This window comes from Podarcis pityusensis (assembly GCF_964106645.2).
Source record: "Podarcis pityusensis genome assembly, chromosome: 1".
Classification (NCBI taxonomy): domain Eukaryota; kingdom Metazoa; phylum Chordata; class Lepidosauria; order Squamata; family Lacertidae; genus Podarcis; species Podarcis pityusensis.
In genome coordinates, this window is record NC_138028.1 from 125,212,950 (window position 1) to 125,234,975 (window position 22,026).

General features: G+C 46.4%; 1 protein-coding gene across 4 annotated transcripts; it reads right to left on the bottom strand.

Annotated features, from left to right (window-relative positions):
• Positions 1-1,866: 1,866 nt before the first annotated feature.
• Positions 1,867-19,541, bottom strand: NABP1 (nucleic acid binding protein 1). Of its 4 annotated transcripts, XR_013977202.1 has the most exons (8): positions 19,105-19,318; positions 18,610-18,748; positions 10,315-10,386; positions 7,625-7,700; positions 6,878-6,947; positions 4,919-5,005; positions 2,094-2,202; positions 1,867-1,999 (listed from the first exon to the last, which is right to left on the bottom strand). XR_013977202.1 is itself a non-coding variant. In XM_080973130.1 (7 exons), the coding sequence occupies exons 1-7, from the start codon at positions 19,193-19,195 to the stop codon at positions 1,965-1,967; spliced, it is 570 nt and encodes a 189-aa protein (XP_080829256.1). In that variant the 5' UTR covers positions 19,196-19,318; the 3' UTR covers positions 1,867-1,964. The 4 variants fall into 4 exon arrangements, 3 of the variants coding, with proteins under 3 accessions (XP_080829256.1, XP_080829257.1, XP_080829258.1); XM_080973130.1 differs by lacking the exon at positions 2,094-2,202; XM_080973131.1 differs by lacking the exon at positions 1,867-1,999 and having other exon boundaries at positions 2,093-2,211.
• Between the last annotated feature and the right edge of the window lie 2,485 nt (positions 19,542-22,026).

Consider the following 22,026-nt stretch of genomic DNA (forward strand, 5'->3'; position numbering starts at 1 on the left):
GGGGCCCCACAGGTTGAGAAAGGCTGCTCTAGAGCATATGCAGTGAAAACTACTCTCTCGACTGAACTAAGGAAGGAGGTCATGGCACCAGTGGCAATATTTACAAGCCACACATGCAGTCCTATTTACACAAATCAAACCCGGGGAGAATACTGCACAGATAAGGCATCGCCCCAGCTTCTACGAGCAGGGAGCACTGTTCCTCAATTTCCCTCCCTCCTGCCCCATAATAATCTTATTTCAGTTTGCACACCAGAGGAAGCTTCTTGCCAAATCCTATCTACGGTTGCTTTTTGGTCTCTGGAAATCCCAGAACGGTAAGAGCGAGCACAAACTAATCTGTTCAACTGTTACCGCCGCTTCAGGTTTTGAGACAGTGAAGGGAGGCTCAAATGTCCACATTTATGTGTGTTTCCCTTTTCCTATTCCAAGTTAGGGGGCAAGGGGGCGATTATGTGGTAAGAGAACAGCGAGTTCCAGACAGTCGTGTGTTTTCATCATTTCAGGTAAGAGAGCTCTGCCTACCATCTGAGCTGCTTCTCGGGGAGAGAGGCCAACACTGTTGTGTCAGAGGCAGGCAGCAATTCAGCCTCTCCCATCATTCCCAGGGGTAGGCGAGGACACAGATGCTGGCAAGCCTTAACCGCTCCTTATGGGGCAGAATGAAACAGGCTCAGCCTTCGCGTTAATGAACCAGCTATTTTGAAAAGGTCTTCCTTACAAGTATGGCTGCCTTGTCAGAAGAGAGGGCATGCCAGGTACATAAAAAGACACACCTAGGTTTGTGCATTTAAAAACGTTCAGTTTTTAAAAAGTCCTATTGTGTGCAGTCAGCGCTTTCTTTTCTTTAGTAAAAAAAGGTACTGGAATTCACCATGAAATTGTTACAGTAAGTGGCGCACTTTAAACATTTGGGGGGGGGGAAGAGTGTCAGTACTGCACACTCTCAAGTACAGTGGTACTGTGGTACTCAAACAACTTGGAACCCAAACACTGCAAACTTAGAAGCGTTCCAGTTTGTGAACTTTTCCTGGAAGCCAAACATGCCGTTTTGAGTCTTATGCTTCCAATCTGAGAGCCACACTTCCGTTTTGAATGTTACACTGAGGTCTGTCTGATTTTGCCATTTATTTTGCCTTTTTGTTTTTGCAGTTTTTTTGTTTTGTTTTTGTGACTGTGTGGAACTCAGTTCAGCTACTGATTGATTGTGTGGCTGCAGTGCATTGTTTATTGCTTTCATTTTATAGATCAATGGTCTCATTAAATAGTAAAATCCATGTTAAATTACTGTTCTAGGGGTTGTTTTTAAATGTCTGGAACAGATTAATCCATTCTGTATTGCTTTCTGTGGGAAAGCACACCTTGGTTTTGGAACGCTTTGGTTTTGGAACAGACTTCCGGATCGGATTAAGTTTGAGAACCAAGGAACCACTGTACCCCCAGAAAAAAAAACACTGGGCTGGGTATTCATTTCACAATGATCATGGATGAGGATGTTAACAACCCTCTGAAATACAGAAAGGTTAGCTCTGTTGACATCTAACCATCATATTTTTAAATGGTGTTACTTTTAGGGCAGCCTTTTCCCAAACTTAGTGCCTTCTAGACTACAACTCCCATCAATGTCAGAAAGCCTGGGCAATGGTTAGTGATAAACAGGAGCCCCAACAAGAGCTGAGGGACAGCAGGCTGGGGAAGACTGCTTTAGGGAGCAAAAGTGAACAATGGTAGACAACATTAAACAATGCTCATTGTCACTGAAAGCTGTCCTAGCAGAATTGTTCAACCTTCCTCTATGTCATGAACCAAGCAACTGTCAAGGGTTAGACAGGTTTTTTTCTTCTCATGTGGGGCGCTGAGGCTGTATTATGAGCGAGAGCCATATGTATTCTTAGCAACTACATAACAGGGAGTGGGGGACTGAAGAAATATCCAGAAGTAAGGCTGGCTCCTCCTGTGTCGCCTCAGCCCAAGTTCTCTTGGCTTGATGCAGTTTCCCCTTAAGAAAATTTAAAAGAACAAAGTGATTAATCAAGGACAGCAAAACATTTAAAATCTGGAAATACATATGGATATATGGATATATTACTAACCATAAATATGTTCTTGGGTTCATCTGCGAAATGGTGTCTTCCCAGAACAGCTCTGCCCTTTCTTCTACCAGAACCTCTCTTTAAACATCAAGGTTTCATTGAGCTGGTCCTTACAAGGCTCAGGACAAACCAAACAGAACATGCCGCTGAAGTCAAGGAAGTTGGCTTCTCTTCCTCGCAAATCAGCGATTTCAACCGTGTATGATGCTTCTAATGTATCCGTTTTGTGAGCAGCCGGCATTTGGGCTCAGAGCATAGCTCATCCACATGTAATTAAACAGTGTGGGTTAGCTGGCAAGGTCACTCTAAGAGACAAGCTTCCGTTGTGCCAGTCTCATATTGTTTTGATATTTTATACTTTACCTGTTTACGATTGCCTGGGAACTGGTGGTTGTAAACCAATGAACGCTTCAAGTTCCACACAACCAGGAGGCTATTTACCAGGTACCCCCAGATCGCCTCTATCTGAGGGAGCCAGCCTGCTGCTGCCGCGACTCCCAAATCCCATCGGCTCCAGCCAGCATGGCCAATGATGAGGGAGGGTGGAAGTTGAAGCACACAGTGTTTGGAAAACACCACATTGACTACCTCAATGCCCTTTAAGAAGTGAGCCGACACATCTTCCCCCTGAGCCGCTGCTACTGAAGAACTTGTTTTGGAATGGCAAGCTTTCCAACAGTGCCCAGTTACTGAAGCACAGATCAGAATTTTGCAGGATCACAATGCAGGCAGAACTAAAACCCATGCTCATTGCTGTATTTTTATTTATATCATTAATGCTATTACTGCTGTTCTATAAGCAAAGGAAGCCTTTGTAAACAAGAAAGATGAAGATGGCAAAAACGCTCATCAAAAGTTGGCAGATTAAGAGTGACGCCAGGCAAGGAACACACCCCACACTCCTATATATTCTTGGAAATATAGCTGGTGAGACCTGCTTCCAGATAAGCATCGTTACAGATGAAATCAAACACACACATTTCAGAGCAGAAAATGATCTTGACAAGGGGGAAAGTGGTGGGGTGTTTTGCTTTTTGCTTTACATGGTTAGTGCAACTTTTATTTATGAGGTCCGCTTCAAGAATATAACAAACAAAAAGAGAAGGAAAAACAGTCATTTTACAGTATTTGCATGAATTCCAAATAAGATTTCTCTCTCCCCCTCCCCCAAACAAACAAAAATGATTGAAAATAATTCTAGAGTTACCCAGTACAAAGACACACTGAGAATGCTTACAATATAAAAAGGAAAAACCACACATATTTTGCATGACCCCGGGAGTTATTTTCCCCCTTTCCGAACTCAGCAGCTTGAAAACAATTCGCACTAAGCAGCACAAGGCTCCCCTGTCTAGAAACTGAGGTATTAGCTCTAGAAGCAGAAAGCGTTACGTGTGCAAATTGGCCCTTGAGAATTTTGAGGGCGGCTCTCGCAAGGAAAGCAGGCATCGGCACGAATCGTATACACAGGTTTCGTTTTAGCTCTTTGCTCCAAACACACTTTGCACCAGCTGAAGCCATCAGCAGGAAACAGAGGTAAAACACTCCCTGGGCTGCAAGGGTGAGGTTGAATGCCCCCCCCCCAAACTAAATACACACACTTGTGGGATGGAGGGCTCCAAAAAGAAAACCAGTGTGTCAAGAAGAACAGGTCGAGCCAGATTAATGCCTGGCATACAGTTTCTCTGTGTATGGGGATTCCCTTCCTCTTTCTCCCAGCAGAATAAACTTGAAATCACCATCCGTCACTGGGGGGGGGGGGGGGCACATTGGCAGGGCTGACAAAAAATGGCTGATTTATGCAGTTTGCAGAACCGAGTGGCAAAGAATCTCTCTGGCCTCTGAGAAGCTGTGCTTTATGAAAGCCGTATCCTACTGGATCTTCAGATGCCACCACAGCTTCCATGAAGGTCAATTGCAAGCCATCCAAGAGGCACATTTAGAATTTCAATTTGTTTCTCATGCAGCAGCGCCTACTGAACTAAAGAGGTGGGCTTTGCATTCCTGGAGGGAATCTGGGATTTTAAAATAGATCCTGGAGAAGCAGCAGGCAAGAGTTTGGCACGAGAAGGTTGGCCTTCTCTAGTCGAACGCAGCCACCACCACTTACTCCACCCCACCGGAGGGAAAACACCAGCCCCCTTTTTTATGATGCCATTGGGCAGACCGTCTCCACTTCTCATGGGGCAATTTTAATTCACACAGGTTAAACAGAGCAGTTGCCCCTTGTTCCATCCGCCAGCCTCCATTAGCCACGATGGGAGTTGGTCAGGACAGCAGAAAGACGGTATTAGCACACCTTAAGGCTAGGCAGCTCAAACTTAACCAAGAAAAGGAAAAGGAGAAGAAAAGAAAAACAAGCATTCAACCACACTCAAGGTTTGTTTTGGAAATGAACATCTGATGCACAACAAGGAATCCCAATTTCCATCTACGACCCTTATTTTAAGACATTCCCCCCCCCCCCCCGGACTCATGCGGTTCTCAGCAGCTTCACTGGGTTTTTCAGCCTGGGGGGAACATGGCGAAGAGAGAGAAAGGCGTATGGCGGGGAGGAAATCCTCTTCTCTGGACAACAGAAGGTAGAGAACTAGTAGACCAAACTTTGCCCCCCCCCCCCACAGTTAACCATAAATAAAAGTGCAATTAAGTGTTCAAGTAGGGCGTATACAGAGTTTAGGCGGACAAGTGAGTCTTTTGACCGGGTCATCTTTTTGAGGCTCTGCGGGGATCCCTCCCGTTACTCATTGTGCTTTGTGGGGGGCGCGTGTGATTGGACGGCACTGAAGGAGGGGCGGGGCCCCGCCCGCTGACCCTCCCAGTACCTGCATAGGAGGAGGAGGAGGAGGAGGAGACATGATTATAAGCAGATGATATTCCGCTCAGCTCAGGTCCTGCTGGCAAACCATTTCCTACAAAAGCAAACAAGAAGAATAAAAGACAACACAGAGACACAAGACATTCACGCGTCAGACAGTTGAAGCTGCAGCTTCTTGGTCCCGGAGACCGCTTTGCATGTCTATGAAGCTGTCCTCTCTCACAATTCGCTAAGCGTTAGAGGTTGAGGTGAGCTGGGAAGGTGTCTGCAGAGACCACAAAGTCCCTAACAGCAGCTTGCTTTGCCATCCACATGCCAACAGTAACCAATGGCAAGGAGAAAACAATGGAAGACATGTGTTTCGGTGTCTTAGCAGCAGCAGGAGCAACTTTTCCCAGCGCTGTATAAACCCCAGATATAGCAAAATGCACCGGGATGCTGCTGAAACCTGCACAATAAACACACAAGACGTAACCGGCTGTACTTTTGAATAAATAAGGTATACTATTCATTGTATCAAATTGTAGATTTCAACGGAAGTCTCATAAAGTTCAACGAAAAAAGCAGAAGACCCAGTGGATCAGTTCATTCTCTAGTCAGTTCATGCATAAGGTCCATGTATGTATAAGTGTCTATTCCACCTGCCTGTTCATAGAGTCCAATAATCCACAAGAAGGGTTGTTACAGATCCACAGAATCCTTTCACAGAGTCTATGGCAAGGATTTCCGGAATATTAGCCTTGTTTCGCCATCCTAGGTTTCGCCATCGGTAGAACAGGAATATGTAATATTACAGGATAGTGGATCTTATAGCATAGTAGTGGTTGCAGTAACACTTACTGTATGAACAGAAAGGTGGAATAGACACTTATACATACATGGACCTTATGCATGAACTGATTAGAGAATGAACTGATCCACTGGGTCTTCTGCTTTTTCCGTTGAACTTTATGAGACTTCCGTTGAAATCTACAATTTGATACAATGAACAGTATACCTTATTTATTCAAAAGTACAGCCGGTTACATCTTGTGTGTTTATTGAGTATGTTCCACGTAACCATAGGTTTGTTGTTGTTGTTTTGCTGAAACCTGCACAGCGCTCAAAGGAAATGGGAGCTTGACTTCAGTAGAAGGTGGCAACGCAGCATCCTTTCAGCTTGAGAGGGATCAAAAGGGGACTGACCAGGAATAATCCAATCTGGGCAAGCCAGACTGGATTGCTTAACTAAAGAGACTCAAATGAATCTGCAAACTAGCTTCCTGTTGGAAGGGGAATGTGTTCTGCTACTTGACTCACTAGCGTGAGGAAGAATGATATTTAATCAATATAGCCTCTCCTACTATCCACAACATTCCCACAACCCCCAGGTATCAGCTTCTCCACACCCTACCTGCTGTTTCCTCCTTCCTGTATGGGAGTACCATCTCCCAAGAAGCAAGACAAACACAATGGGTAGTTGGGGGAACCAAACCTTCTTGCCCCAGAACTGCCTGACGACTCACCCTTCCCAATCACCAGGTGCCCTTTAAGCCACAACCTGAGCAGGAAGGTTGTTACAGGCCCAACTGTGCCAGAGTGAGGAGTCAGAGGGGTGGGGGCGTTAACCCACGACTCAACTACTTTCCTTCTGAATCCGTAGGCCCAGTTTGGATGCCAACGCTAAACCAGTGTTTTAACATTACAAGAATAAGCACGCTTGAGCGTGAGGAACAAACACACTTCCCTCTTCTGGCCCAGCCAGAAGAGACAGGAAGCATCCGATTTCTGGTTTAAGCCTGAACCAGCTTAAAACTGGTTTCAACTGTGGTTTGTGGAAAGCTGCAGAGATTGAACGATAGGCTTCCGATCTTTGTTCCCGTAAACCATAGTTTAAATCTGCCGCAGCAGGTGTTCCCGAACCTTTGTTTCCAAGACAGAAACTTTATTATTATTATTATTTTACAACGCACACTCACTCACTTACCAGTAGGGCCAAAAGTACAAGAACTCAGATTAGTTGATGGGAGGGAATTGTTACTCTGCTCAACCTGGGCCTTTAAAAGGAATGGAGAGAGAGAGAGAGAGAGATTAAGACAACCATGGTACAGAAAGAACTGTGGGGGCTTGGATAAACAGTACAGTGGTACCTCGGGTCACAGACACTTCAGGTTACAGACTCCGCTAACCCAGAAGTAGTGCCTCGGGTTAAGAACTTTACCTCAGGATGAGAACAGAAATCGTGCAGCGGGGATGCAAGGCCCCATTAGCTAAAGTGGTACCTCAGGTTAAGAACAGGTTAAGAACGGACCTCTGGAACGAATTAAGTTCTTAACCAGAGGTACCACTGTATCCACGAGACGCCCCAAACATAACCTAATTCTTGTTCCTCTTGTCCTTTTAAGATGCTCCTCTCCTCCCACAGGAGAAACCCACTCCTGTACAGTGGTACCTCGGGTTAAGAACTTAATTCGTTCCGGAGGTCCGTTCTTAACCTGAAACTGTTCTTAACCTAAGGTGCCACTTTAGCTAATGGGGCCTCGCATCCCTGCCATGCGATTTCTGTTCCCATCCTGAAGCAAAGTTCTTAACCCGAGGTACTATTTCTGGGTTAGCGGAGTCTGTAACCTGAAGCGTATGTAACCCGAGGTACCACTGTAAAGGCCACGCTGTTAAGGGTTTGTCTGCGCCTCAGTTGTGGACATGTTACGATGCTACACAAGACTGCACATACCACTTTGCTGGGCTGCCCAGGGTGATCCGAGCTGGGCTCACTGAAGTTGGGCACTTCCGAGTACACCATGCAGAACCTGCAAAGAAAAACAAGCTCGTGAGAGGGCGTGTGGAGATTTCTTTCCTCAGGTCTCCTCATCCCACTTCATTTCCAGGGACCAGTGCATGCCTTGTTTTAAATTCCAGAGCCGCCACCCCTCAGTAAGGGCATTAGCACCAGATGCTTGAACCCCACTCCCACCCCAGAAACTAGACCAGGAGATATGAGCAAGCCGAGCTCTACACATGCTCCACTTGGAAGTCCATCCTATCGATTCCGACGGAACTTGCACCCAAATAGGTTGAAGCTCCAAGCACGCGTAAAGGTTGTCCCCGCTGCTTCCTTTTGCAAGACCGCAAGTCAGCAGGTGGGTCACGCTTAACAGTCTATTCGTCTTCATAAAAGATACACAGCAAATATTCCGTTCCTCGCCATAAAAGATACACAGCTGCAAACACTTATGACCAAGTCTTGCTGAATTAAAGAGGAGCTTTCATCGAACGAAGCATGTCTAGAATCAGACCATGCAAAAGATGTCAGTGGCAAGAACTGATTGCAGAAGTTTACAAAAAACCAGGAAGGCGTAAGAACGGCAAATCCATAACGAAGGCTGCAATCCTGTACTGTTAAGTTCCAACGAAGTCGAACGCTGCAAAGCAACAGTTGTTGCGCATTGCAGTGCGCCATGCTATGAAGTAGGGCCCAACATGGAACCAGCCAGGCAATTCTCAAGCATTTCTCAATCTGGAGAAAATTTAGCTCCAGGTTTGTCGAGTGGCATTTGTCACCATCAGAAACATCTTGGTGGCCTGCTTTGCATTTTAAGCTAAAGGAACCACAGGCGTCAAAACAGAACCAACCGTGACCCCCAGTTATTGTTCGTTCGATGCACCTTATTCTATTTTTAAAATAATTCCAGCTGCACAAGCAACACTCCACATTAACTACCGGGTGCAATCCACCTATGTTGGGGCACAGCTCCCACCAGCAGAGCCATTTGGACTGGGGATGATGGGAATTGAAGTCCAGTTAAGGTGGTGCCAGGTTGAAGACTGATCTAGCTACACTTAAGTCAGCTACATTCCAGAATCTTACACTAATCCTCTCAAAATGATATCACTCAGGGTGACGAAAAGCATTTTTTAAAAAAAAAATTCTTGCAGTAATTTATTTTGAGATTAAAACATTCCAACGTCATTCAAATTAAGAGGCGATGGGGCAATAATTTTATGCAGTGATGGGAAATAAGATTTATTTCCTGAGTTAGTACTAACCCTAGACTATCCCCCCTGACATTCCAATTTTGGGAAACACTCCCAATATAGCAGAAGCTAATACACCAGGCATAGGCAAACCCGGCCCTCCAGATGTTTTGGGACTACAACTCCCATCATCCCTGGCCACTGGTCCTGTTAGCTAGGGGTGATGGGAGTTGTAGTCTCAAAACATCTGGAGGGCCGAGTTTGCCTATGCCTCTACATTATGAAAATGGCCTCAATTATGAATAATCAGATATCACTTTCGGCAGATCAGACCACAAACACTGCCATGCATAGCCTTAAACAGACGATGTCTAACTTTCTGTGGCTAAGAGCCACAGCTCAGCAACAGAACATCTGCTGGGAATGTCGAATGCCAAAGGTTTAATCCCTGGTGTTTCTAGGGAGAGCTGCCATAGACCCCTGCCTTAAAACCCTGGGAAGCCAGCCAATCAGAGTGGATAATAGTGAGCTAAATGGACCAATGGCCTGGCTCCCCAGCATAAGGCAGGTTCCTACATCCTCCTCCTACAGCTGTAAGGTTTTCACAACATTCCTCCGCATTTTGGCCTGGTTCACCCCGAATGAACATTGCAGGCGCCGGGGGGGGGGGGCGGGATACAGGAAGTTGCGACTATCTGATGCAATGAGGCGTTATTCTGCGATTGCCCATCCACACAAGCACAGGCGTCCAGGTAAACCAGTCCCCAAAGTGACACATTCCAGCTTGCCAACAATGCTCAGCTCTCTGCTTCCAAACTTTCCATTACGGGTCTCGACAGACTGCCTGGTCACGACGGAGGCATATGCTCGAGAAAGCAAAGCAGCAGCATTTGCCCGTGACATCTTAGACCGCCATCACCCCAGAGGCTCTAGCTCGACGGAAGGGGGAAATTTACCTTTACACCCCTAGAGAGGCTGGCTCCCGCAGGAAAAGGCTGGAGCTCATTACCAGAGCCAGACTGTAGAAGCCTCTACCGTACCTAGCCTGTGGATTAAATAGAGGACTTCAGTTTTCGGCGCTGCAAGTCCTTGAAAACGACAATGCGTTAACCCACAACAAAGGAGACAGCTTAGGCGGCTGAACACTTACCTGTTCACAGGTGTACTTAAGTCAAGGCATTCAGGCCAGATGGATGCATGGCTGAGCAAGCCGTCTGTTACATAAGCAGGGTTCCCCACACGCTTGTCGGAAAAAATAATATTGAGATCGAGGAAAGCCAAACTGATCGGGAACAAGGCTCTTTGGGCAGAGAGTACTTTGCTAAACCCCAGAAAGCAACGGCAGGTTGGGCAGACGCTTGCAAGGCGGCATTTGATACCTACCGCTCCAGCCTGCGAAGCGCAAGGCTTCGAGAGCAACCGAGCGCATGTGCAAAGCGAGATACTCACTCCCCGATTTTCTGAAGCTCGCCTCCCCTTCCGGTGTAAAGCGTGAGACATCCTTTCCACAGAGACGCGTACCTAGCCAAGAGAAACACCAGACGCGTTAGAAGGCACCGGGAGGGGGAATGTAATTAATGTTCAGGCTTGACCAGGGTTTGGGTTTTGATAGGGGGGAGGGGGTTGGGTTAAGCACATCTTCCTCTCAGAAAATCCAATGGGGGAGTGGACCACACACACCACCAAAATCAATAGGACTTTAGCGCTAACCTTAAGTGTGCAGCTTTCAGATTTCGCCAGCAAGGCAGCTTCTGGCAGGTCATTTCTTCCTTTCTTTTTTGAAATTGTTTTTGTTTTACAGATATAAATTTATTAACAAAACCAAATACATATCCATATACAGTGGTACCTCTAGTTGCAGACACGATCTGTTCCGGGGTGCCGTTCGCACCCCAAAAAGTCCGCAACTAGAGCGGCACTTCTGCGCATGCACAAAGCGCGCAGGACGTTTCTGGGCGTGTGGCGAAACCTGGAAGTATACACTTCTGGGTTTGCCGCGTTCACAACCCGAAAAGCCGCAACGTGAAGCGAACACACCAAGAGATATGACTGTAGAGAGATTTCTCTGAATTTCAAGTCTTCCCATCCCCTCCATGGGTCCTACAGTCAACGTTTTCAACTGCATATTATTTCATAGTCTATATTTTATCTCTCTCCATATTATCCTTAGTATTTGTTACATTACAAGTGGGATTAAAATCCTGCTAATGTTTTCATCTGCTTACCTCCTAAATAAATTATAATTTCCCCCCCATTCTTTCTTGAAGTTTTTGTACTCACAGGTCACTTCTTAGTCAGATGCTCAAACCTTTATTGGCCTATGTACATGATTCCAGTAGGGTTCAACACAAACAAACAGCAACCCAATCATTACAAAACAGCAACACTGCAACTAATGTTTAAGTTAGTGTTGTACAGCATCCACAAACCCTTATTCCTAACATTAGGAAAGCCACCTTGCATTTGTCTGAATTCCACTCCCTACAACCAACCAACCTGGATCGAATTGTCTGACACCAGACGGAGGCAGTACAAAAGAACATGTGCAACTGGCGACAAAAAAAGAGTGGCAAGATAAATTATTTGACGGTATTGAATAGGCTAGATTGACAGAAGCCATTGGGGTCAGCCCAAGCAAAAAAATCAAAAAGAATGGGGAAAATATAGAGAATACCTGAAAAAGCAGTGCCCTCAAATTAATACTTGGACTTGTTTCAATTTAACTTCTGCAAAATAAATCATGGTATAAAAGCTAAAAATAGAAAGAAAAAGGAGTAATAATGAACTAAGAAGGAGACAGTTTATCAAAAACGAAAAGAGAACCGTGTTGAGGATGAAGGAAGTCAACTGGAAGAAAAGAAGAATTGAAATTACAGTGGTACCTCAGGTTACATACGCTTCAGGTTACAGACTCCGCTAACCCAGAAATAGTGCTTCAGGTTAAGAACTTTGCTTCAGGATGAGAACAGAGGTGCTTCAGGTTAAGAACAGTTTCAGGTTAAGTACAGACCTCCGGAGCGAATTAAGTACTTAACCTGAGGTACCACTGTGTGTGTGTGTGTGTTTGTGTACACACACACACACAGTTGATTGTTTGATCTGTGTAAACTTGTGTATGTTATGTTTTATTTGTCTTTCATTGTTTTTTTGTTCTTTGTTTTCGATTGTGCATTTTTGTGAGTGTGTGTGTGTATGTGTTGTAAAATAAACTTAAAAGAAAAAAGAACATGCGCAACTGGTTCCATTTGTCTCTGTCCACAGGGACATCGCCTTTCTCTGAGTGGAGTTTCGCTTCTTGGTCCGTTCATGTGCCCAAAGTTACGCAACTCTCTCAGAGGTTTCCTTGCGCCAAACTAAGTTCTGCCGTTACTACAATGGTTGGGTTTTAAGCATTCTCTCACACTCGAGGACTCATCCATTCATCCAATGGGGTGCCCTGCGGAATCAGACCATCTAACAGAGCTTTCCACTTCCCGCGATGGCCAAGCAGGTGCCTTTTGAGAAAACCTTAAGCAGAATATAAGCTGCTGCTTTCTAATGGTAATCAGATGCATGGTGTCTCTGATTCTGGAGCTAACACATTGCCCATCATGACTAGTAGCTATTGATGAACTATTCCTTCCCTATCTCGTCTAATCCCTTTTAGTACAGCTACTGCTAGTATGACAATACTTGCAGCATCCATGCTTTCTCCTGGAATGCCATTAAAAAAAAGTAGTTTCCTTCACTTTAAAGCAGCATTGCGGGAACATCTGGAGGGTCCATCTCCTTCAAAACATGCTGAAAATTGTTCAGCCACTTAATCCTAACAGCAGAGCTGACACAAGACACCAGCAGCTTAATTTTTAGCAGGTGTTTTATTGCAGCTCCGATCTACCCATAGCTCTGCACATCAGGATTTTTATTTTTTTTGCTACTGTATAGCCAAAGGTTTTGCACAGTTGTGAGGGCTGGAGGGTTAAAGCTCTAGTTCAGATGAAGTTAGGCACATTTAAGTGCCACGACAATCGGTGGGATTTAAATTGGCCACAAGTAATTGGTCCCACTGATCTCAATGGTATGTCAGCATGACCAACTTTTAACCGAGTCGGGAGCATTTATTAAAAGCCATTTGCAACAACACACCAAGCCTTCTGCTGAAGCGCCCTGTGTGACTTGCAAGATCATTCACTTTCATTACTACATTCTCTGAGTGTATGTATGATTTGTCCCTCTCTTGTACATGTGCATAGATGTATAAACACGAAAAGAGCACAAATCAAACATTGTCAAATGGGGACTTGAGACACTACTGGGGTAGAGAAACAAGAAAGCTTCCATTTATTGCAAGCGCAACAAAAGACATCCTTTGGCAGAATTCCCTATCTCCCACAAGTAAATCCTTTGTACGTAGTGAATATTTGCCTGCAAGAATGAAAGTTTGTTTTGATTCATGTGCATGACCTTCAAACTTCAATTCATGTGCATGACCTCCAGCAGTTTTGGGACTACAACTCCCACCATCCCTTGCTAGCAGGACCATTGGTCAGGGATGATGGGAATTGTAGCCCCAAAACAGCTGGAGACCCAAGTTTGGGGAACCCTGTTTAGTTGTCCCTCTGTTTTGCATTTGGCAAAAAGAAAAAAAAACAGTTGGTCGCTGGTTAAAAACTAAAGTTTGAAGGTCATGCACATGAATCAAAACAAACTTTCATTCTTGCAGGCAAATATTCACTATGTATAAAGGATTTACTTGTGGGAGATAGGGAATTCTGCCATACTTGGGTCTCCAGCTGTTTTGGGGACTACAGCTCCCATCATCCCTTGCTACCAGGACCATTGGTCAGGGATGATGGGAATTGTAGTCCCAAAACAGCTGGAGACCCAAATTTGGGAAACCCTGAACTAAATGATGCGAGGGGAAATGAAGTTTGGATTTTCACATTGCACTTATAACTACCTTCCCCCACAGGTTGGGAGACCTGCTCAGTTACAGTTTGGCTCTTAAAAGATCATTAACAAATGCAATTTTTATTTATAAAGCTAGTAAATGGACCTGTTCCTGAAGTTTGGCAATAAACCACTAGTAGGCATCCAAAATACTGTCTGCCTCTCTGCCACTAGTGTTTCTAAGGCTGTCACACAGACTGCTGGCACAAGCGGTATACGTTTTATCGGTGTCCAAACAAGTAAGCCAGCCACTCTATATTAGCTCCACCCGTCAGTCACGTATTAGTTCTGCTAAGATGACGCAAATGGAAAGTGACCTTAACACGGCATTTTGTGCCAAGTTGTAACTTGAAGAGATTACAAATGAGCCCAGGGGTGAAATCCAGTGGCATGTGCATGCAATATAGGCAACCAGGAACTCTCCAAATGGCCTTAAATAAGCAGCCATTGTTGTATTTTGCACTGAAACCAATAATTAACGTTCTTGCTAGCCTGGCTAGAATGCAACACTGAGCCATGGTTTATGGAACTATGGCTTAGTGTTGTGAGCAAACCCGGCCCAGCAATTTAGCTGCGGTTTGTTTTTTGCCAAGAAACCATGGTCTGAAGCCATGGGTTGCTTGTTGACATTAAAAAAAACACCTTGGTTTGTTTTAACTACAGCTTGGTGTTATGCCATGAACCCAGCCCTCTTCCTTAACCATGGTCTCTTTTGCCATCCCACCACAAATGCTCACCAACTTTCAAAGGCATAAGGAAGAAGACGAAGAGAAGATTTTGTATTTAATATCCCGCTTTATCACCACCCGAAGGAGTCTCAAAGCGGCTAACATTCTCTTTTCCCTTCCTCCCCTACAACAAACATTCTGTGAGGTGAGTGGGGCTGAGAGACTTCAGAGAAGTGTGACTGGCCCAAGGTCACCCAGCAGCTGCATGTGGAGGAGCGGGGAATCGAACCCAGTTCACCAGATTACGAGACTTCCGCTCTTAACCACTACACACACACACACACACTGGAAAGAAAACAAACTTTGGATAATCAAAGTTTGCTTTGTGGGACAGCTCATGATGATCTTACAGTTTGCAAAACAACCCATGGTTTAACATTATGTACCAAGTGGGCCACTGTGAATTACTTTTTTGTGTTTGTCACATTTGTATCTAAGCCTTCTCCCAAAGAGCTCTAGGTGAGAGGTTGTCATTTTGTCTCCAGGAGAAGCCTGTGAGCTAGGTGTGGTTTTAGACAGGGAATAATTTGACCCACGGTCACTCAACGAACTTTATCGTTGATCATAGGTCAGCCCAGTCTAATTCCAACAAACAATATTCACTCATCATCCTAGCAGGATGTGTGGCCTTTGAGACATTGCTTGCCCTCTGCCATTGTTATCATACACCTCATTAATCCAAAGGAAAAGGAACCGTTAAAGGGGTTATTTTAGCTTCTTTGATTGGCTTTCAGGTGACTATGGGAATCTGCCATCACCATGTAAGGAGGGAGAAGTTATGGCCCTAAGGAGGTTTTTAATGTTTTATGTTTTACTATGAAGAGAAGACTCCCTGGAAAAGACCCTGATGTTGGGAAAGATTGAGGGCACAAGGAGAAGGGGATGATAGAGGACGAGATGGTTGAACAGTGTTCTCAAAGCTACCAACATGAGTTTGACCAAGCTGCGGGAGGCTGTGGAAGACAGGAGTGCCTGGCATGCTCTGGTCCATGGGGTCACGAAGAGTCGGACATGACTAAGCAACAACAACGTTTTTGTATGTACTGTAAGCCATCCAGAGTGGCTGGGAGAAAATTATTATTATTATTACAATTATTATTAATAATAATACTTTTGCACAGACTAAATTGTAGCTCACAATGGGAATTCTATGTCTCTTGAACACATCCCATTTCACTCTTTTAAGAAATGATTACGCTTCCCTTTAAGATCAGACTATAGACTTTTGCAAAGAGGGTATTATTTTCACAGACAACGCTTGGTGCTTACAGTTTCAACATCATTCACAATAAAAGTACCTAGTGCTTTAGAATACCTTTGCATGTTCAAAGCAGATTGCAAACATTATCTCAGGAATCCTTACAACCTGCCTGCAAGGTAGGTCATAGAACATAGGCAAATGTGACCTCCTTTGCTGAAACCTAGAAAGCTCTCGCACACAAAATACAGGCAGGATTTTCTCTCTCTCTCAGAAATACAGCATTAAAGGCCACCACCAATCTGAAACCTTTAAAATATTAAAACAAAAGCAATTGATCAACCCTCTGTGAGTGCAAGTAAATACACTTTTGGTTTTTAATTGTGTTTAAAAAAGCAATTTGACATGGCAATCCCAGCGATCCACCAGCGTTCCTCTGGACTGCGTTTGTCACATGAAAATATAGCAGATGCTTTTCCTACTAATTGCTAGTTCTGCTTCTCTTCATGCTAAAGAAAGCCAACCTCTCCGCTGCGCACGGTGAGAGCTCATCGAAAGAGGAAGCAGAAAGGGTTGGTTGCTTCTTTTAAAAATTACATTGCGTTGAACCCTCGGTCCCCTAACAGATCAGATTTCAAAGCAGCATACAAGGCCATGCTGGCGTTCGTGACTTGTTAAGGCTTGTGCAAGCAAGCCCAGCTACGGCTTTGATTATCCAGAAGGAACATGCTCAGATCCACAGATCCTATTCTGCTAGGGAGACAGGGAAGAGGCTGGGGATAACTGGCCGAGATTTTAACTGTGTAACAAGCCATATATTGAGCCACTTAACACACTTTAAGTGTGCACCCTTTAAAATATAATAATCCTGAAGTATGACTGGTTTGCTTCTCGGGAAATCTGTGCTCCTGCCTCGTCATGTGACCAGGGATATATAACCCAACCTAGGCCCTGCATGACACCAGAGGTGAATTGTGTGCCTGTCATACAGGTATGGCACGCAGACAATTTAGATGGGTGAAGTGTTTGGAAGCAGATCCCTGTGGGCTGGGGAAACACTAAATGTTACCAACAGCAAAACCGCATGAATGAGTTGGAATGTTGCAGCGTTAATTTTTGTAATAATGAAAAACCGGGGCCTGGGGGGCAGGAAGGTGTTTATGCAGCAGCTGCAAGTTGAGAGCGCAGTTTTTCTTCTGCAGAACTCCAAAACAGCCCCTACCCAAAGAAGTAATCTGGTTGCAGGGGGGGAGAAGAAAATTCCCCTGGCTCACACTGTGCCTTAAAGTCTTCTCTCATCTCCACAGGACTTTTTAGCACGGCACAAAGTGTGGGTTCTGCTTCAGCTATTACTGAACCCACTAAAATAAGCCAAATGACTCTTGGCCTCTCCAGCTCAAAACAGAACGTACAGGAAAAGAGGGCGTCTCATTGCTTCCTTTAAGGAAAATAAGAAGCCATCAGCTTTTAAGAGATGACTCATCGACCAGTGTGGTCAAGGCTGCATCCTTGTGAGCCAAGCCGGATGTGACAGCAGCAAACCCATCTGTTTAAATCCTGGATCTGCCCCAATCATGTTCAAAGGAAGGGAAGGAGGGGCAAGGAGAACTGAGGAGTGGGCCTTGCTTCCCCACGCGGTTCCCTCTAAATCTAGCATCTGTAGAGAGGCAAGTGAGTTTGGGAAGGGGGGCTGGAAACGTCCCCTTTGCTTTAAAAGCTAGGCCCCGACAGATGTCTAAGGTCAGAAGAAGAGCATGCGCACACTCTGCGTGCAGGTCGCCCTAGGAGCACAGGTAAGCTGTCAAGTCAAACTGAAGGAGCGTCTCCATCCCCATCGTTCTGCCCGGACACTGAGGTCCAGCGCCGAGGGCCTTCTGGCAGTTCCCTCGCTGCAAGAAGTGAGGTTACAGGGAAGCAGGCAGAGGGCCTTCTCGGTAGTGGCACCCGCCCTATGGAACGCCCTCCCATCAGATGTCAAGGAAGCACATGCTCCAGAGCCCTTCCCTGCCGGTCAGAGGAGATCCACTGCCAGTCAGAGGAGGCCAGGGTTGAAACCCCCACTCAGCCATGAAGCCCCTTGCTTTCTCCTGCCCCAGAGGCTAGGACTCAAGCCAATGGATTCAGGTGGCTAGAAAGCGGAATGGGAGGGAATATGCTTTCTTTGCACTTGAACCCATTGATTTGGGTCCTAGCCTCCAGGGGCAGGAGAAAACAAGGAGCTTGCTTGCTTAACCCACTATGACGGCCGCAGCTAAGATTCCTGCATTGCATCTGAAGGCAGCCCTGTTTAGGGAAGTTTTTAATGCTTTATTCTGTCGGGAGCCACCCAGAGTGGCTGGGGAAACCCAGCCAGATGGGTGGGGGTCTAAATAATGAATTATTATTTACTTATTTTATTACTATTGCAGGGGGTTGGACTAGATGACCCTCGGGGTCCCCTCCAACTCTACCATTCTACGACTCAATGGGTGACCAGTCACGGCCTCTCAGCCAGACCTACCTCACAGGGTTGTGGTTGTGGGGATTAATGGAGCAGGGGGAGAACCGTACTTGCCATACCTGGAGCTCCTTGGGAGAATTGGGTGGGGTTTTAAATGCAATAAATAATAATAAAGGACCCAGCAAAAGGCAAAAGGCAACTTCCTCTATATACACACAGCAAGGGGAAATGAGCACGCTGGTTTCACCTCTAATCTGGCCCCACTGAGATGTTGTTTTCCCTTCCCCTCCTCCTGCCACACCAATTACGATTCTAAGAAAGGGAGAGGAAGCCCAAAGCGTTAACAGGAACACACTGAGTCAGCCAGTTGCTTCAGCAACGAAACAAAAGAGCGGCTGGGCAGAGGCCGCTCGCTCGGCCTAACCCCACTGTCGGAAACACATACATACCCTTTGGTCAACCGGATAATATCTCCCGGCTGAATGAGGCTGCCAAGTTCATCCCACACTGAGATGAGGATGCTGCCTGACTTGTCGGCAACTTTGCACGACCGCACTTCATGTCCATCTTTGGTTTTAGTGACGCGGCCTGCAAGGGAATATGGAAAGGGGGGGGAGCAGGGGAGGGGAGAGAAAAAGAAAGGTGGTTTGAGCAAACGTCCTTAGAACAAGGGGACAACATCCTTTTGAAAATGCAACTTTGCCTGGGCGCGAAAGGACCTGCAACTTTCGCCAAAGCCCAGCCACTCTGGACCCTAAAAGTGGGTCTATTTAGAGAAAGTGGACTCAACTCTTTTCCCTGAAAAGTGGACACGTGTCAACTCCTCTCTCTCTCTCTCTCTCACACACACACACACACACATTTGCACACCTAGAACGCGGGCCAAGGAAGTCGGGGAGTGAAAAACAAACAAAAGCACGACAGTTCCACGGGACCCCACTTACCGATCTCTAGCACAATAAAGATGACATTTAAATTTTTCAGTCCGGCCCTTATGTCTTTTATGAGGAGGTATGTTTCGTTTGCCATGCTCATGCTGCTTTGCTTTTCAGGAGGAAGGCACGGGCGCTGCTGGGGCAGAGTGAGCAAGACAAAGCTCCCCCTTAGCCGAGAGGGACACTTGGAAAACAGGGCAGGGGTGGCAGGAGCTGTGGCGGGGAGGGGGGGATTAGACGAGATCGGGTTTGACCAGCCCTTGGAGAAGGCAACAGTAATGTGCAATATACTCTGGGGAGGTCGGCGGGGAAGCGTGTTTATGAGGAAGGAAGGAGGCACCCACGGCGATCCCTCTTCTCTGAAACACTTAAGCTCGCTTCTCCCTCTCTCAGCTGACCACACAAGCCTCGTAAGGCTGGACGGGTGAAGGAGGGAGCCGGGGCGCTGTGATTAAAACAGGCACGGGGCTTGGCTGCTGCTGCTGCTTTCGCCGCCGCCGCCGCCCCTACTGGCGAACGAGAAAAGGCACCTTCGCTATAGGCTCCCTTTTCCTCCCCTCTGCAAGAAAATCGGGGCGCTCTTTTTCTCTTATGACTATTATTGCACAGCGAGTAAGGTGCTTCCTCCTCCTCCTCCTCTCCAACCCCCCCCAACTCGCCAGCTGCCCCGCACCCCAGCGCCACTTTCACACAAGCGCGCAAACACGCCGCTTCGCCCTCCAAATGCGCTCGCTCTCCGTCTAAAAGAAGCATGTGCCGGCGTCGTCGTTTTATATCCAGCCGGGCTGGACCATTTCCTCCGCGCGGGGGGGTGGGAAAGCAAAGTCGCGTCGAAAGGTACGGGAAAGAGCGGCGGGGAAAAGGGAGTCAGAGACGAGCTCCAAGGCCTCGGTGTTTGGATCCTGCTGCGCCGGAGCGGTTCTGCTCCGTGGCCCCACGGCGCCGGAGAAGCGCAAGGAGGGCGAGGAAGCCTCCCCCCCCGAAAAATGGAATGGTCCGTGGAACGCGGAGACACCAGAATGGAACTGAATTTGACAAAGTGCCCCGTAAGAGGCGCTGATTGGTTGGCCGCGATTCTTTTGTGCTCTGACCTAGAATATTTACAGTCGCTCGCCCTCCCGTTTCCCTCTTTTCCCCCTGCCTCGCTCTCGGGGGCAGGATCGAGCCTGTCCCGCCGGGAGGCAGGACTGCAAGCTCATCATGAGCCTCGGGGAAGGCTCGCTGAATGGCTGGCTGTTGCCTTTTAACGCGCTGCTGATTCCCCCCACCCCCAACCAACATCACCAAGGCTGGGGGAGGTGGGGGCTGCGATCATTTCCCCCGCCCCGCATCCACTTTATATTTTATTTTTTCGAAAGGATTCCTCGGGAAACCGCTTGCAACGGGATTTCGTTTGTGCGCGCGTTTACTTCCCTACCCCTCTTTCTGTTTCCTTTCTCCTCCTGTGAAGAGGCTGCATCCCAATGTTTTAATGTTGTATCTTAATCTTTTAAATCGTATTTTAATCAACTTGTTTTTTTAATTGGTTGTTAGCCGCCCTACGCCCGGTCTTGGCTGCGGAGGGCGGGGTAAAAATAAAATATTATTATTATTATTATTATTATTATTATTATTAATAATCTATAATGCGGGATATGTTTGATTGGAAGAGGACGTGGGGAATCAGATTGTGCTGTTCTTAAAGGAAACTAACTGAGCCATAAAGCATTTTAAAGCAAAGGAGGCCGTGTGGGTCAGTCTGTGAGAGAGAGAGAGCCACGGTTAGGCACAGCGCCTTTATCAGCAGTGACCCCCCCAAAAAATGCCCACAAAATAGCTAGCGAGCCTTCGCAGTGTTCGGAACTCTTCATCCAGCAGAATGTTAAACGGTATTTGTGCATCTCAGATCATCTTCCAAATTGCTCTGTCCATTCCATCGCTAGGTTCTTCATGTTCACCATCCTCCCTCCTGCCCTCTTAAAAGTAAAGGGACCCCTGGCTGTTAAGTCCAGTCGCGGACGACTCTGGGGTTGTGGCACTCATCTTGCTTTACTGGCCGAGGGAGCTAGCGTTTGTCCGCAGACAGCTTCCGGGTCATGTGGCCAGCATAACTAAGCCGCTTCTGGCGAACCAGAGCAGCGCACAGAAACGCCGTTTACCTTCCCACCGGAGTGGTACCTATTTATCTACTTGCACTTGACGTGCTTTTGAACTGGTAGGTGGGCAGGAGCAGGGACTGAGCAACGGAGCTCACCCCGTCATGGGGATTCGAACCGCCGACCTTCTGATCGGCAAGTCCTAGGCTCTGTGGTTTAACCCACAGCGCCACCCGCATCCCAAACCTGCCCTCTTAGTCACCTACTAATGGTCACCTGTTTGTTTTTCTATGCCTTAGGAAGGGACCTCTAATTTCACAGTCACTCCCATGCCAGGGTAACACCACTACCATGTGGGCTTTCATAAGTGCGGTTTTTGCAGCAGAAGTCATAGGTCGCCTCCAGACTGCCAGTATTTTGTAGGAGAGATTCAATCCAAACTGGAAATTTAGGTTTGTGCAACTCAAGTGTCGTGGCGCAACAAACCCATCTTTCTTTTCAAAACAATAACAGGTTTTGTGGTTCTAGATTCTGGTAGGTAGCCATGTTGGTCTGACACAGTCAAAATAAATAATAAATTGTCCAGTAGCACCTTACGAGACCAACTAAGTTTGTTCTGGGTATAAGCTTCTGTGTGCAGCTTTTGTGGTTAGAAAAGATGCAGAAATGCACTTAAAATGAGTGGGATAAATGGTTGATTTATCCCATTTATGTATGGGATAAATCAACCATTTTAGATGTATAACCACAAGCAAATCAGGATAAATTCAGGAATAACGTTCATCATTTATATAATTTCCCAGCAAACAAAGTGCTCAGTAGACCAGATCTAGGGCTGTAGGAAATGTTAGTCATA

Bases quoted from the DNA above. Each gene is read 5' to 3' on its own strand.
- NABP1 (XM_080973132.1), bottom strand. From the start codon at position 19,195: ATGAGCATGGCAAACGAAACATACCTCCTCATAAAAGACATAAGGGCC. The intron at 6,948-7,624 runs GTATGTGCAGTC...TTCCTTTTAAAG, and splicing joins CTGGGCAGCCCAGCAAAGTG to GCCCAGGTTGAGCAGAGTAA. The intron at 5,006-6,877 runs GTAAGTGAGTGA...TTGCTTTTGTAG, and splicing joins TTGTACTTTTGGCCCTACTG to GAAATGGTTTGCCAGCAGGA.